The following is a 17849-nucleotide window of genomic DNA, read 5'->3' as shown; positions in this document are numbered from 1 at the left end:
ATACTGCAACAAACCATGGTGAAAGGTCTGCTATATCATGAGGTCCAATAAGAACATCCAGGTCATCATCTGCATCATCTCAGAGGCAGGAGCCTGCAGTGGAGCCAAAAAGGTTGCTGCCTGGCTCTGCCTGGCCATGTGGCCTTGGGGAGGTTACTTGGCCTCTCTGTGCTTCAGTTCTCACATCTGCATGATGGAATAATAACAGTCCCCAGAGAATTACTGTAAGGATTAACTGAGCTAACTCATATAAAGCACTTTGAACTCTGTCCTACACATAGTAAGCACTCAATAAATGCCAGATTCAATACCAATGCCTAGTTAAAAGCAATACAAAACTCGGGCACCTGGGTGGCTCAGTCGGTTGGGCGTCCAATTTCGGCTCAGGTCATGATCTTGTGGTCTGTGAGTTCAAGCCCCGCATCGGGCTCTGTGCTGACAGCTCAGAGCCTTGAGCCTGTTTCAGATTCTATGTCTCCCTCTCTCTCTGACCCTCCCCCATCCATGCTCTGTCTGTCTCAAAAATAAATAAAAACGTAAAAAAAAAGGTGGAATCTCTGATTTAAAAAAAAAAGGCAATACAAAACTGCTCTTTAAAAAAACTGTAAAAAAAAAAAAACTGCGAATAGAACACCCAGATTAATTCCTCAACATGTCAATTTGCACACCTCACATAGTCACTGTACAGTAAAAAATCACCAGAATACAAGTCCTGTCCTCACCCTTGGGAGTTTCCAATCAAATTTTTAGGTTTCAGCCAAGGATCACCGGGGATTCGAGAAAGCCTCTTTCATGAAAGACAGCCCAAAAAATATACAAATGACCTTAGAAGGAAGAGAGGTAATGGTGGGAGTACAAGCAAACTTAAAAATATATGTACAGGTTCACATATATACGCATATACAAGTATACGTAGGTTTATACACATATCTACATACACACTCACACCTACATAAAATGAATAGTTAAAAGCATAGGCTTTGGTGAAGGAAATTATTACAGATAAAGTAAAAAGAGAACTTTATAAAACAGGAATTATCAGAAAATAAGAAAGAGTTCTTAATAATTAAAAAATGTGGTGGTTGCAACGCATTTAATAGAAAAGGTTACAAAATAATGATAAGGAAATTTCCCAAATAGTAGAAGAAAAATAAAGAAAATAGCAGAGAAAAAAAAACTAAGAAAATTAGAGTATTGATCCAATATCGAAATAACAGGAGTTTTATAAAGAAAGAATAGGAGAAAGGTAGGCTGAAGGGCCAAAAAATTCTGAAATAAATAATACAAGAAAACTTCCCATAAAAAAAGCATCTTCACTTTCAGATACAAAGTGCTCTCTGAGTACTCAGCATGATGGACAAACCAAGATCTATTACTATAGCACATTGTAGGGAAATTTTAGAAAACCATGTCTAACGAGAGGGAGGAAAAACCACATATATAACAGACGAGGAATCAGAAAGGCATTGCCATAATGAAAACTATTTTCAAAAACCTTCTTTTTTTTCTGTAATCAACATGTATGAATTTTATTGTCAGAAAACAATCTTAATACCAAAAAAAAAAAAAAAATCCATACTTGGAGACTCTAGCCTAGTTTTAAATGGCTCCATTTCTAATCTGTCTTCTTAGTGTCACAATCTGTCTCTACACTGATACAGAACTGCTCTTGTCAGAAGTTCTATTCACAGAGGATGCCCAGGCTGGAGAGACCGCCTGAGAACAAGCCACTCCAGGAATCCAGTACCCAGCTGCCCTGCATATGAGTGATGTCCGCTCATACTTACTCAGGTGGTGAGAGCTTGTTTTCAAGCATTCTCCCAGAATATTTTGACATCTGAAGGAAGAGGGGGAAGGCCCATAATTCTTTCCTTAGACCCATTTTTCTATCCATTATTATCACGTCTCCGTTCTTGCAGTTAACATTTATTTTAATAAGGTACTGCTAAATGCTCCAATTTGTCTTCATTCCATTTATCGAATATCATGTCCTCGGCTTTGCCAAGAGATGATTTTCCTATTGACAGACTTACCTGTGGAGAAGATGAACACCGTGTTGTTCCAGAGCCCGTGGCTTTTTAAGGCTGCCGTGACATTTCCCACTGCTTCATCCATAAGAGACACCATTCCTGCATAGTAATGCCTATTCTTATCTTGGATAAAGTCGTAGGGTTTCAGGTACTCCTCAGGGACCTGAAGGGGTTCGTGGACAGACTGAAGAGCAAGGTAGAGAAACAGAGGCTGGAAAGAAAGTTTGTGCAAATCAGTTGAGAGGGCATGGAAACATTAAATACAGAGACAGAAGTCCAGATTTATCAGTCGATAAAAGTAATATTAAGACAACCCACAGAATGGCTTGAAAATATTTGTAAATCGGGGCGCCTGGGTGGCGCAGTCGGTTAAGCGTCCGACTTCAGCCAGGTCACGATCTCGCGGTCTGTGAGTTCGAGCCCCGCGTCAGGCTCTGGGCTGATGGCTCGGAGCCTGGAGCCTGTTTCCGATTCTGTGTCTCCCTCTCTCTCTGCCCCTCCCCCGTTCATGCTCTGTCTCTCTCTGTCCCAAAAATAAATAAAAAACGTTGAAAAAAAAAAATTAAAAAAAAAAAAAAAAGAAAATATTTGTAAATCATACATCTGATAAAGGACTTGTGCCCCGAATATACAGAAAACTCTTACAACTCGATAATAAAAGGCAATTAACCTAATTAGAAGATGGGCAAAAAATTGGAATGGACATTTCTTCAAAGAAGACATGCAAATGGCCAATAAGCACCTGAAAAGATACTCAAAAGATGCCAGGAGCTGTAGGGAGTGGGGTTGGGGGGGAGAAGCATGGGGAGTGATTGCTAATAGGTATGAGGTTTCTTTCTGGAATGATGAAAATGTTTTAACTTTAGATTGTCATGATGTTTGCACATCTCTGTGAATTTACTATTGAAATGTATACTTTAATTGGGTGAATTTTATGGTATGTGAAATATTAGCATCAATAAAGATGTTAAAAATGCAACAAAAGACACAAGACAAAAAATTCAAAACAAAAGCTTGAGTTCTAAAATGACCTAGAAGACTCTGATCTAAACAAATAATAATACCAATAATAACAACTATATATGAAATGTTGTCTATGTGCTAGACATTATGATACTGATTTACAAATTCTGTCTCATGTAATACTCAAATCCAGCCTATGTTACACCCATTTCACAGATACGTTAACTGAGGCTCAGAAAGGTTATATGATTTGTCCACGTTCATATTAATTGCAGAGCAATTTCCTATTGGAATCTCCACTATTATGGTGCAGAGATGTATCAATAGATGCGTTAGCTTTTTGCTTTAGCCAGTAAACAAGTTCCCACCTTTTAAGAGAGAGTTCAGGATTTTTCATAGGAGAAAACAAGTGAACACCATTCCTGGCTAGTCTTTGATCTAAGACCAAACATACGGCCAATTTAATTCCTGGAAACTAAGGAGTGTGATACACTCATTCTAGTTTACCTTTTACACCAATTTATAGCATTTGACATTAGCGGTATTCTAGGTCAGCCTCTCCTTTTTTAATAAACCTTTCTGAAAGCACTCTCTTCTTTGTGCTCCTACAGAATTCCTTGATGAGTTGAAAACACTCAAAGAGACAACAACTGTTCAACCCAAGAATAATAATACAATTCTGTTAAAGTATTTGAGGTATTTCAATCTCATAAATGAATGGGGAAAAGTTACAAAGCAGACTGGGAGGGGGGCTCATATTTCATTCTTCATTACTGTTGATAAATTTTTAAAAATTCTATATTATACAACTTACTGGATAGCCTAAGAAATATACACATATGGAACTCAAAAAGACACCCAAAAGTTTTTAGTTCAGATCCTTGGAACTTAGAAACACCTTTTCCCCGAAGTCAAAATGTTAAAAACAGCTGTTAAATACTGAAGTCATCACATTAAGACCTATTTAACGCAGGAAGTGAGGTAGTGAAAGGATGCCTATGATAATGTACAACCTATGCTTCATTTGTACATTACTTCTATGGAAAAACATTCCAAATTGCAACTCCAAAGGCCAACGCTCAAATCTTTGACACTGCTTGAGCTCTGCCTCCACTCCCCCTCAATACGCACACTTTCTACTCCAGCCACACATACACCGAAACTTCTGAGTTCTCCCAGACCACAGTGAAGGGAACCCCGGGACATGCCCTGGCCAGGTGGTGAGGAAGGAGCCTGGGCTGAGACGTCTGGAGGGGAACAGATGTGCAGGGACATCGATGACCTCACAGTGTGGTATGAGGGTCTGCTGTTGGAAAAGCTGTCTGGGTCTTTAGCACTAGATCAGACCAACCCCAGCCATCAGCCATGGTCTGGATGAGAACAGGATTAAAATTGGAAGACTACAACAATTTGCAGCCCACATAAAGTTTTTAAAATCAGGAAATATCACATAAAACTCTGTGGTTTTTAAAAAAAATTTCCTTGAAAAATCAGAACTCCAACAACTCCATGCCCACGCTCCATCTGGTAACAAATGGCTGGAGCGTGAAATAGAGGCCCTACTCCCAAGTGCGCTCCAATTTCTACAGCCTCCCCACTGTTCTGAGTGGCTTCACTTATTCAGGTTAGCAGCCTGGCCCCTGTAAACACCAGAGTTTGTGACCCTGGTCTAGATTTTCTGGGCAGGGCTAGAGAAATGAGAGAAGGGGCTCACTGCTCAAGGAGACCATGCTCTCAATCAGGTCGTTACCAGCAACATGGCAACCCATCCACATTGGGAAGGAAAAAGGACAGGGGGCAGGTTATCCCCAGCCAGCAAGTGACCTCTAGAAGTGACAGCCAGGGAGGGTGGTAGGGAAGAGTTCTTAAGAAAACATCAGGGGGCAGAAGTAATGATTCTTGGACCATCATTAGTCTTATAAATATTCAGTATGAAAATCATTCTACTCACATTCTACTCACAGCAAAACATTACCTGAAAATCTTTCCCACAATTATTCCTTAGGGGGCTAAAGATATGACCATCACCGTTGAGGGCTCAAAGTCATAAAACGGCAGCAATTCCCCCATTTTTCCAGTGGTCAGGCTTCTGTTAGTTCAAACAGAAGGAGCATAAGCTAAGAAGAGGGAGTAAAAAACCTCCTCTGAGGATGAGGCCTGTGACTATCACAGGCCAGGCAAAGACCTTGCACTACCTGCCAACCACAGCCTAATCACTTACAAGTATAGATAAAAGTGTTCCTCGAACAAAGTAAGTTCTCTTTTTTTTTTTTCCCATTTCACCAGCAGTAATCTAGGGCCATACAGTGTATGGGCAGACATACACACGCATCAACATGTCTCTGGTTCACCAGGAGGAGGCAAAATGGTGTAGAGGGACACTCCTTTTAATAAGGTGAGGCCAGATGCAACACAATTGAGAGTAGTTCCAGCCAATGTTGTAAACATTCAAAAAAAAAAAAAGTTTCAGTGCTCACAAGGTGAACTTTATCCATGAAACAACTCATTCCCCCAAAAGGCTAGGTGCATAACATTTCAATACTATTTTTAAATGAAAAAAAAAATTCATAGAGTACTCTTCTTTGTACTACACAATAGCCTAGTGGAAAAGATAATTAACTAGGGCTCTAGGGTTGTCCAATCACAATCAGGACCCTGCCTACAGCTGCTTGTTTGAAAACCCCCCCTGCAGTGAACAGACATAGTCAATTTCCCCACACCTGCCTATGTGGGCTGAGCTCACTGATAGCCTAAAGCAAACAGTCGCCATCCTGGGGATGGCCTGTTTTACTGTGCCGCCGACTGACTTGAGTTCTCATCATGCCTGGGCCTTTGGAGACCCATGGGCCCATTCTGACCTTAAAGACATGACTCAAAGCACTGTAGTCCTGGAGCTGAGTTTTGATCTCTCCCTTGCTCTTTCTTGGGTCCTGATCTCTGCTCCGACCAAGCCAGTTACAGCTGTCACCTTTACACCAACCCTAACTATAACCCTTTCAGGCTTTTTAAGAATATAAAACAAAATCCTAGATGTGAATCATGACCAAATGTTTATTACATAAAAGTATGACATTATTACCTAAAGTTATTAGCATGTTGATAAGATGCTGAGGGTTCTTTTCCCTTTCTTATTATGCCATACGACTCCTAAGATCTATACTCCAAATATCCTCACCATGCTAAGAAACCTGATTTCAGTGAAGAAGAAAGCCTCACTTTCATTTCTTTAGTAGATTTTCCTAATCTAAAGTACAAATTTTAAGAAATATGATGCACTTGTAAATTGTTATTCTATTGGGGCTCCTGAGTGGTTCAGTCAGTTGAGCATCAGACTTTGGCTCAGGTCATGATCTTACAGCTCGTGAGTTCGAGCCCCACATCGGGCTCTGTTCTGACAGCTCAGAGCCTGGAGCCTGCTCCCGATCCTGTGTGTGTGTCTCTCTCTCTGCCCTCCCGTTCTCAGGTTCTGGTTCTCTCTCTCTCAAAAATAAATAAAGGTTAAAAAAATTTTTTCAATTGTTATTCTATTGTTGACTTTCAAATTAAGACACTTCTGTCCAACTTGTGTCATGGAAAAGTGTCTACTAATAGAAATTCACATTTGCTTTAAGAAGCTTCTAGTAGGTTAGATTTATGAGAAAACTTTTATTTTTATTCTGCAAAGTGTTGAGGGGGGCTATTTTTAACTGAAAGATAGTTTATAGACATGTTGCTTTTACACTGTAGTGTTAGTACTAAAGGAATGACCCTGTAGAAAAAAAGACATTCCTTCCCAACACATGTGCAGTGGTTATTAGCAGTCTCTCCCTGAAACCAGCACCAACTGTGTTTCTGTGACAAAGCAGCTCCATATGCTCTTTTCCCCTCAAGTGCTCTTTAAAATAGGCACATTTTTAAGATGGCTTGTGGATACTTCATGTGTATTTCTTTAACGAGTCCCACCTTAGGACAAGTGGCCTATGTTGCAGTCTATATATAACACCTAAGAAACTGGCACAGAATTAGCTTCACCATTGGGATAAAATGATGAAAAGCGCAGCTCCTGGAACGATGTGATTCATCATTTTACTGAGAATTGAAAATGTAAACATCCATATTAGCTGTCTCAAACAAACATTCTGGGACTGTCACTCAGTATTGACTATTTCATTCATTTATGTCCATGCTTGAAACTTTATCTTGAGGATGTTGGGAATGCTGGACACTGCTTCAGAATATTTCAGACACTGTAGGAAAATGAGCATTCTCTCATCTGGTAATTTCTGTAATGCTACCTCTGAGCAGCACTATATTAATAACACAAGTTTGGATAGCTTGTGAGCTCTTCGGGCCTCATTTCCCTCAGTTCCTGTGCTTTCCACACCACACCAGATAAGGCAGGCCACCCACAAGGAACTATTTCACCCAGCTGCTTCCTCTTATCCGCTTAATGTTAGGGGCACTGTGAGAGAATACTCTATTGTTGCCTAATGGGAACTAATTTTTGCTGTAGGCATATTATAGTGGTTGCATGATTAAGGCAGTGTTATATTGTAAGCCTGTAAAAGGCAGCTGGCTTGAGCTTGCCCCTCTGTGTTTGAAGGGAATCAATTATTGTGACTGCACATCAGAATCACTGGTGGGAGGTGGGAGCAGAGGGGTAATTAAATACCAGTGATACACACACCCCCCACCACCAATAAATCACAATATTTGTTACTGCGGTTTATTACAACCTTTCCAGATGAGCCCAATATACTGTCAAGACTGGAATCACCCAGCGGAATCACACAGTTGAGTCAATATTCTTTGATCTTGGATATTAGCTGTGAACTGGGGAAGACTGTTGAATGCATTTAGCTCTGGAGTCAGTGTGGGTTTCAATTCTGATTCTGACTCTCAGTAGCTCTGTGACCTTGAACAAGTTAATTTAACTTGTTTGCTTATATCTGTAAAACAGTGCCTACCTCAAAGGACAAGGTAAGAACCATAATTCCCTTAAGACTTTATCTTATTGTTTGCATTTTTAGCACTATCTATAAAACACCAAGCAGGGGCGCCTGTGTGGCTCAGTCAGTTAAGCGTCAGACTTCTGCTCAGGTCATGATCTCATGGTTTGTGAGTTCAAGCCCCGCGTCGGGCTCTGTGCTGGCAGCTCAGAGCCTGGAGCCTGCTTCAGATTCTGTGTCTCCTCCTCTCTCTATGTCCTTCCCATGCTCATACTCTGTCTCTGTCTCTCAATAATAAATAAACATTTAAAAAAAATTTTTTTTAATAAATAAATAAAAAAAATAAAACACCAAGCATACAGAGGAAAACTGAGAACCTAAGCCAATTACCTAGCAGTTATCTTTCCACATCTCTGAGTATTGGTTCAGATCTAGATTTAGGACTCACATATGTCCACATATTGGAGCAAATGTTCTGATCCTACATGTTCCATAGCTAGCACAGCCACTCCAAGCTGGTCAGCATGTAAGAGTGATAAAAAGCCCAAGCAGGGCAAAACTGAGGAGAGATACCAGGTAAGACCCCCAACACTTAGAATAGGTAAAGGTATAGCCAGGAAGAAACTATGTCAAAAAGGGAGTCAGTGGCCAGGTACCACATCTGAACAGGTATGTAAACTGAAATCCAAATTGTGATCTACCCCGAGGACATTCAGTTGCCAAAGAGGAAAACTGCAGAAAATTGGAAGCACCAGATAATACTGCACATTCTGGAATTTGCTACGTCAGGGTCTTATTGAAGGACTAATTTCATCAGTGTCCTAATGCGGTTCTTAATGAAGCCACATTTTGGGCCCAGTATCTGACAACACGAATATGTGACCCAATTTTAAAGGTATATTCAGAGAATTTAGCTTCTGAAGCTAACTCTAGATTAACAACAACAACAACAACAAAAATTGTTTTTAAGGCAATTCTGACTCTCTTCTATTTTTACCTTTAAATAAATCAAAAGATTCTATTATGTGACGTACACAGTGACTTCAGTGTATTAAATGTAAAAACCAGGCTCATCAGTATACCATGTTTAGGGAATGAAAGATTTAATGTTGTTAAGATACTCATTCTCGTGAAGTTGGTCTACAGATTCAATGAAATCCAAATCCAAATCCAAGCAGGAACTTTTTGGTAGAAATTGACCAGCTCATTCTGAAATTAACATAGGAATGCAAAATATCTAGAATACCTAAAATACAAAGTTAAGAGGACTTGCCCTGAACCTAAAGCTTGTTGATCTCGTAACAGGAAATTTGCCATAATATAGCCTCATCTTTGTACACAAGCCTGTCACTTAAAAAAAGTCAATGTACTAATTGCTTATAGCACATGCACAAAATACACCAAAATAATAAAACTATATTTCTACTAAAACACCGTAGACACAGTATTCCTCAAAGTGTGATCTGGGGACCCATTTGGCATCAGAATTACCCTTGATGAGTTTCTTTAAAATGCTGATGTACAGATTTTCCCCAGACCCAAAGAATGAGTCTCTTAGAGATGGGCTCTAGGAATTTCTATTTTTATCAGGCTTTCCCGGGCTGATTCCAAAATACTCCAAAATTTGAAAAATCCCTAGAACGGATTTTTTCCCTAAACAAGCAGCCTTTTTCTATATTCACCTGAAGAGATGCTACCTTAAACACAATTTTGATATTAACAAAGAAGCAAGACTTACCTTCTCGGGTGGATGGCTAGTTATGAGGGCTGTAGCTCTTTCAGTAAATATGTTTGTCGAATACATATTTTTATATCCTGTTGCAACCTGTTCCCCATCTCGAAAATCAAGAGCACATCGTGTGACATTCAGACTGTCAATTAATGCACAGCGCTCATGGGAATAGTAATCTTCACTACCTAAGAGATATCCTACAACAAGAATGGGAGATGAAAGTAGTCAGCATAGCATAAAACTTGTTAAACAAACTAATGTTTCAGCCTTTAATTGCCTAGTGCAATTGATTACCCATGACAAGGCTAATCAAATGACAAGGCTAATCAGAGCACCACTTCTTAACATCTCTATATGTGTTAGCAGGAGGCATTAAAATGTTATAAAAAAAAAAATCAAAACCATTCTTCAGGCAAGTCTTCAGAACATAAGGCTCTGTCATGTAACTCTCAAATTCAGTAAAGGTGACAAAATCTTAATCTTTTAAAGCTATCTAACGGCAAAAATAGCATACGGTTAATGTGATTTCTTACAAATTTGTACTCTGAGGTGATCACATAAATGAACACAGGATTCAAATAATGCTGATATTGACCTTGGGAGACTGGCTTCAAGGTTATTTATAGAAGCAGCTCTAGGCAGAATCATCTTTAGTCAGATGCTGACACCCACTGGTGAATGATACAAACCTTTCCAAACAGAAGCTCTAGACATAATTTAACAGAGCCAAAAGATCAAATTAATGTGGTGCAAGAAAGTAGATTTTTCTACCTACGGCGATCTCAGTTTTGCCCCAAACTTGAATGGTATCAACTACTTATCTCACAATTTGGATTTAAACATGAAAAGAAATGGGTTTTCTCAATGAATCGCTGTTTTTGAAAATGTTCTCTATTTTCCTAAAATATTAAAATCATGCATATCGTATGATTCCATTTATATGAAATGTCCAGAATAGGCAAATCTATAGACGCAAAAAGTGTGTCAGCAGTTGCCTAGGGCTGGTGGGGGAAAATGGGACGTGACTGCTAATAGGGATGGGGTTTCTGTTTGGGGTGATGAAAATATTCTGCAATTGGATTGGATGACAGTGGCACCACCTGTGAATTTATTAAAAATCAATAAATTGCACACGTTTTAGTTGGGTGAATTATATGGTGTGTGAAATACACTTCAATACAACCATTAAAAAGAAATAAGCTCTGAGCCATCTCCTAACAAACAATGCTTATTAACCTTAAAATGAGGTTGATAAAATTGGTCTCGCCCTTTCCCCAGTCCTGAACATTCTCTATAATCACAATCAAAAGCCTTACACAGTTTACATTAAAAAATGAATTCATTTTGGGGCGCCTGGGTGGCTCAGTCGGTTGAGCATCCGACTTCAGCTCAGGTCACGATCTCACAGTTCGTGAGTTCGAGCCCCACGTCGGGCTCTGGGCTGATGGCTCAGAGCCCGGAGCCTGCTTCCGATCCTGTGTCTCCCTCTCTCTCTGCCCCTCCCCCATTCATGCTCTGTCTCTCTCTGTCTCAAAAATAAATAAACATTAAAAAAAATTTTTTAAATAAATAAATAAAAAATGAATTCATTTTTAATTAATTTCCTCCTTTTCCATGATTCAATAAATTCAAAGTCCTGAATACAATGAATACCTTCGGTGTTAAGAACACCTTTTAAATAGTAATCTTTTCTCCTGGTGTATGTAAGAGAAAGGGAAATCCAATGTGTTTGTTAATTAATATATAGTAGAGAAAGAAATGTATCCACAAAAGAAATTTTAGCCCTTATATGGATGATTAGAGAGGTCAGGAAACTGGGGTTCTAGCTGAGATTTTTAATAACTCCTGGGTATTAGAGCTTGAGGAAATCACTTCAGGTTATTTCTGTGTAAACGTTAAATGTTTTCTATTACTTGGGAGAATATAAGCATAGCATATATTTGATTAAAAGATGTATGAACTATGAATATTAAAAAGATATTACAAATAGGATGTTTCCAGGAATAGAACTATTTACATACTTGGCCAGACTGATACCAAACAACCATGTGACAATCATATACAGCTTTCATCACAACAATGATTCACAGATTTGAACTTACATGCTGAGCCTAAAGAAGATGGCAACCTATGCTTTTTTGGGAAAAATCAGAAAATACTTTTTTTTTATATTTATTTATTTTTGAGAGAGAAGAGAGAATGTGAGCAGGGAGGGGCAGAGAGGAGGAGACAGAGAATCCCAAGCAGGCTCCACGCTGTCAGCGCAGAACCCAATATGGGGCTCAAACCTATAAACTACGAAATCATGACCTGAGCCAAAATCAAGAGTCCGACACTTAACTGACATAGCCACCCAGGTGCCCCAGAAAATATATTTTGAACAACTAACTCTCTGACTTTTTTATTTAACAGTTTTATTGAGATATGATTCATATACCATCTAAGTCACGTATTTAAAGTTTACAATTCAATGGTTTTTAAGGTATTCAGAGTTGTGCAACCAGCCCCACAATTATCTGACTAGTTTTTTAACTTAACATCGAAGTCACAACAGTGATAACAACTGTATAGTCATTAAACCCTCCTATCTACAAATCCATATGAATGTGGGCTATTTGTTCATCTGAATCCTCAGGCTTCTCAATTCTCATAAAAGGATATGATTTTCTTCTGTACAATTGAATTTTTAAATACATGACTTGGCTTTTAGTAAAAAAAATTTAAAAACCTGTAGTCCTTTCTCTTGCCAGAGTATAGGTATTAACCCATCTTTCAGCAAAGGCCTGAGTAAAAATTGTCAAAGGATATACAGGCTGTTTCTTCCTCTAGAATTTCCAAAATGACAGAGGTCTGACACCCAAGTCTGACTTTAACTGTTATTTCAGGATGCTGAGGATATATCCGGCTTCATCAGGAAAGAATGCCATGATTAATCAGCAATGTCTAGAGAACCTGTATGGGAGCAAGGCGCATATGGCCTCATGCCTGATAACCCTGCATCTCAACTTTAACCCCAGATCCAACACGGCACAACAGAGCTGTGTGCTTCGACTGCATTGTTTGGGCTCTATATAATCACCGAAATGCACGTTGGCACTCTTGCCCTACCTTGAATAAAAAGGAATGTTTCAAGAAACACGTACAAGAAAACCACCACTATATTACTAAAATGCTGTTTTTGACGATGTTGTCCACCTCACCTTTTCCCAAAGGAGAAATTTCTCAGGTCTAAGAGCCAGAAAATGCTTTACTCTTCCTGAACATCTGGCTTCCATTTATCTTATAAATAATGCGACTCTTACAACCATATCCTTTTTTTTTTTTTTTTTTTTTTTTTTTTAGACATAAGAAATCTAAAGTTGCAGAGTTCAATGTGAAGTTCACCTACAGCCAGGAAGGTTTTTTGTGAGTTGGTGACATGCTGCGATTCCATCTTTTTCTACTCACCCTCATTTTTATTTTATTTTATTTTATTTTATTTTATTTTTAAACTTATTTTAGAAAGAGAGAGAGAGAGAGAACATGAGCAGGGGAGAGGGGCAGAAGGAGAGAAGGAGAATCCCAAGCAAGTTCACACTCAGCATGGAGCCTGACATGGGGCTCGATCCCAAGACAGTGAGATCATGACCTGAGCTGAAATCAAGAGTCAGACACTCAACTTACTGAGGCACCCAAGCACCCCTATTCTATTTATTTTTAAACTTTTTATGTTCAGTGTGTTCCTTTTTGGATGTGATAGATTGTAAATAAACGAAGAGACAAATGAGAGAAGTACGTAGCTAAACCGCCAGACAGCACGAGATGAAAAGAACTCGTCAGAAAGATACATAGCCACCGGTAAGATTAATAGGCTGTTAATTAAGACACAGCTTGTAACAGGTTAAAAGAGGGTGAGTTTTAAAACTAACTTTGGGTTTCACATTTTTATACAGCTATCCAGTCCATAAAATACTTCTGATTTCTTATTAACCTTCCTATTACCATTTGTTATTTATTTTTTTGATTGGTCCTCCCCAATCTAGTGATTTCAAAAACAGACCTCACAGAAGGGGAGAAGGATGCCAATGGAGTCTCCTCCACAGTCTCCAGAAAAAAATCTTTGGGACAGACCATGGAGAGAAAAAGACAGTGTGAAACTTTGTGAAGGAAATATCCTTGTGTTGGGTTTTGCCTGGAATTGTTTTATTTTTAATTATTTTTAATGCTTATTTATTTTTGAGAGAGAGAAACAGAGTGTGAGTGGGAGATGGGCAGAAAGAGAGGGAGACACATAATCCGAAGCAGGCTCCAGGCTCTGAGCTGTCAACACTGAGCCTGATGTGGGGCTCGAACTCACAAACCGTGAGATCATGAGCAGAGCCGAAGTCGGATGCTTAACTGAGGCACCCAGGCACCCCTGGAATTTTTTAAAAAAGCAAGTGTATCCCCTTTTGGTAATAAGGTTCTCTAGAGTACAGTGGTCTCAGATGTGGACGTAGCAAACTCTTTCAAGGCCCCAACATGGCATTTAATACTCTGGCAAAGGTAAGTGCCTCCCTGTGGACTGCTGCCCACCACGAGCTGAGCAGAGAGCCAGGTTTCTGGAGGTGGCATTAGAAAGTTGCCCCACGGCAATGCTGAATGATTCATTCTGTGTTCAAGTTTCCAGTTATGTGATTACACTTGGGTGTGTTTTATGAGATGGCTGCAGCTAGTCTAGGTTGTAAAAGAAACATGTGCATTTCCATTACCAAAGTAAGTATCAAATCCTCGGCGGGTTGGAAGACATTCTTTCCGGTACATTCCCAGGTGCCATTTTCCGACCATATGGGTAGTGTAGCCTGCTTCTTTTAGAAGCTGGGGCAGGAGTTTTTCATCCAGAGGGATGCAGCTGGGCTGACAGGGCCAGATTATTTGGTGTTGTAAACCTGTGTGGATCTTAAAGAGATAAACACGAAATTATAGATCAATGATGTTGAAACATTCTGAACAAGTAGATAAAGTGGATGCCTAACGTACTGCACATATCTGTAGACCTGAATGTTTAACTCAATTCCTGTACCAGCTCAAGGATATTTCTGCATGGTTCTTTACTCACTTATTCAAATAAGGTAGTGAACATATAAACAGGATTGGAAAAAATGAATAAAAGCACTATAACAAACATTAGATATTTCAATAAATATGTATCAAGGAATTATGTTAGAAGTCATTAACCTAACATTTCACTTCCCACCTCAAAAAAAGTAACCATAATATGAAGTGTGAACCTACCAAGGAAAAAGTGTTCCAATTTTTGGGCACATGAGAAATTGGTGATTGGTTTAAAAGGAGCTTCTGTAATCTTTCGAGATTAGGTGATATTTTTTTAAGGGTTATTTGAAAATATAATGAAAATAATGCCTTGCATGTCTTATTCTACTTTTATGGAAGCGATAATTTCAAATGTCAGTGACCAACCTTTTCTTAAGAAAAAAAAGAAAGTAGCCAGGGCACCTGGGTGGCTCAGTTGGTTAAGCATCCAACTTTGGCTCAGGTCATGATCTCATAGTTCATGAGTTTGAGCCCCACATCAGGCTCTGTGCTGACAGCTTGCAGTCTGGAGCATGCTTCAGATTCTGTATCTTGCTCACTCTCTGCCCCTCCCCTGCTCACACTTTATCTCTCCCTCTCTGTCTCCCCCTTTCTCTCAAAAATGAATAAACATTTAAAATGTTAAAAAACATTTAAAAAAATAAACATTTAAAAAAGCAGCCGTCTGACCTATAAGAGCAGCTCACACTATTACGCCCAGGGTACAAGGACCACACAATAATCAGCTGTTAAGAAATGATCACGTATTGAGTCTTGGTGTGATATTAAAACAGAATATCCACAATTACATGAAAAGGCTATTAAAATTACCCTTCCTTTTCCAACCACCTTTGTAAGGCTAGATCTTCTTCATAAACTTTTACCAAAACAATGACAAATTGTAATAAGCTATCTTCTATTAATAAAAGACACATACAAAAATACATAACAATATCACTCTTCTTGCAATTATCTTGTTTGGGATAATATAGGTACTTTTCATAAGTTATTTATGTTAACATATAATGGAATTATTATTGCTGTTTTTCAGTGAACAAAAATATTTTTAAACTTCCATTTTAATTTTTGATATGGTGAATTTTGAAAGGTGCAAGCCACCTAACATAAGCTCTTTAGGTTCCGTAATAATTTTTAAGCAGATGCAGAGGTCCTAAGACCAAAAATGTTGAGAAGTGATGTATAATGTCCAATAGTGGTCACTGGTGACAGAGATGATTCTTTAGAGAGGGTGGCAAAAGAAACTTCAAAAGGAGACATTTGAGCAGTAATCTGAATCAAGGGAAAGAGTGACAGAGCCTTGGAAAAAGCTGAGGCAAGAATCATCTAGGCATAAGAGATAAAAAGTGGAAAGACCCTGAGCCCTGAACTTGCTAGATGAATCCGAAGGCCAGCATGGAAGCATTGTGGCCCGTCACAGTTCCTATGCTGATAAGTGCCACTGCGCCCCCTGCTGGGGCATGACTGGAGTCCCTGGGGGCTCTGCCCTGCCCAGCTCCTCCCTTCCACCAAACCTCACACCTCTTCTCTGCTCCTAGCTTAGCCAGGGAGGTACTTTCCTTTATATGAAATGGGACTGGGGTCTCCCATTCAACTCTGCACTGGACACAAGCTTTCCCTAGAAAAGGCGGGCCACTCCTGATTTCCCTAGCATAAATGGGTCTCTGGGGACACAGAAGGTTGAGAGTGCCAGTTCTCAACCCAAGCCATAACTCTCTGGCCTCCATCAGCTGTCAGGTGGGTAGCAAGCAACTATTAATAAATGGCAAAAATGTGTTTGCAAATGATTTACTGGCTTTTATAATTTAAAGCAGAATGCATAAAGCTCAGGGAATTAAATCCCATCTCAGCTCTATCACCAAGGGCATATTAAGCATTCAACTGCCATAGTAATAACTGTAAGCTTTGTTATCAATAACATTTCTTTAAAAATTTTTTTTTTAACTTTTATTTATTTTTGAGAGACAGAGAGAGAAAGAGCACAAGTGGGTGAGGAGCAGAGAGAGGGAGACACAGAATCCGAAGCAGGCTCCAGGCTCCGAGCTGTCAGCACAGAGTCCGATGTGGGGCTCGAACTGATGAACCACGAGATCATGACCTGAGCCAAAGTCAGATGCTTAAGTGACTGAGCCACGCAGGTGCCCCTGTTATCAATAACATTTCATGCCTTCTCCACTACATTTCAATTCGCTTTCTTGAGAGATGGGGTGGCATAATAGAGAATACGCACCTGAGCCTGGACCTGCCCCAGAAGCATGTTGTGGTCATGTGAATAACAGATAAAATGTACACTGAAACTTCACATCCGCAGCTTTACTGGCACTACTGAATACTGATTAATCACTGATTTTCTTAGATTCAAATACTGACTACACAGACCAGAAAGAATTTTATCTCATATTATTTTTATCTTATTTTAAATACATGGCAATAAACGGATACAAAGTAGAAGCCAAAAAAAAATTCACACTCACAATCTTTTTTTTCTCATTTATTATAAGCTACTATTGAAAAAAGCTTCCTCGCAAGCTTTGACACTGTTTTGAATTTCATTTTTGGGTCTCTTTCCAGAACTGATGTTTTTTGAGTTGCACCTGCCATTGCTTCACTTCCTGCTATCTTTCCATACCCTTTTTTAAAAATATTTTTATCTGTTTTTGAGAGGGAGACAGAGCATGAGCAGGGGAGGGGCAGGGAGCAAGAGAGAGACACAGAATCCGAAGCAGGCTCCAGGCTCTGAGCTGTCAGCACAGAGCCCGACATCGGGGTTCGAATCCATGGACTGCGAGATTATGACCTGAGCCGAAGTCGGACGCTTAACCACTGAGCTACCAAGGCACTCTTCTTTCCATACCCTTTTAAAGTTTTTTTTTAATGTTTTATTTATTTTTGAGAGAGAGACAGTGCGAGCCAGGGAGGGGCAGAGAGTGAGAGGGAGACACAAAATCCGAAGCAGGCTCCAGGCTCTGAGCTGTCAGCACAGAACCCAATGCGGGGCTCGAACTCACGGACCGTGAGATCGTGACCCGAGCCAAAGTCAGACGCTTAACCGACTAAGCCACCCAGGTGCCCCTCTTTCCATACCCTTTTAAAAGAACCATATAAAATATCTTTAAGGTGAAATTA

The 17849-nt window shown here is 39.5% G+C and overlaps 1 protein-coding gene across 2 annotated transcripts in view; it reads right to left on the bottom strand.

The window, feature by feature from the left end:
- The window catches only part of ARSB (arylsulfatase B), a 178054-nt gene that overhangs the window by 147414 nt on the left and 12791 nt on the right, over positions 1-17849 (bottom strand). For both annotated transcript variants that reach the window (XM_058728890.1, XM_058728898.1), the window contains exons 2-4: positions 14384-14570; positions 9660-9850; positions 2034-2241 (exon numbers count right to left, since the gene is read on the bottom strand). In XM_058728890.1, coding sequence (XP_058584873.1) covers positions 2034-2241; positions 9660-9850; positions 14384-14570 — 586 coding nt within the window. The remainder of the gene's footprint in view (positions 1-2033; positions 2242-9659; positions 9851-14383; positions 14571-17849) is intronic.

The sequence above is a fragment of the Neofelis nebulosa genome, chromosome 1 (assembly GCF_028018385.1).
Source record: "Neofelis nebulosa isolate mNeoNeb1 chromosome 1, mNeoNeb1.pri, whole genome shotgun sequence".
NCBI classification, from domain to species: domain Eukaryota; kingdom Metazoa; phylum Chordata; class Mammalia; order Carnivora; family Felidae; genus Neofelis; species Neofelis nebulosa.
The sequence above is the reverse complement of the archived record's forward strand: the minus strand, read 5'-3'. Positions and strand labels throughout refer to the sequence as shown.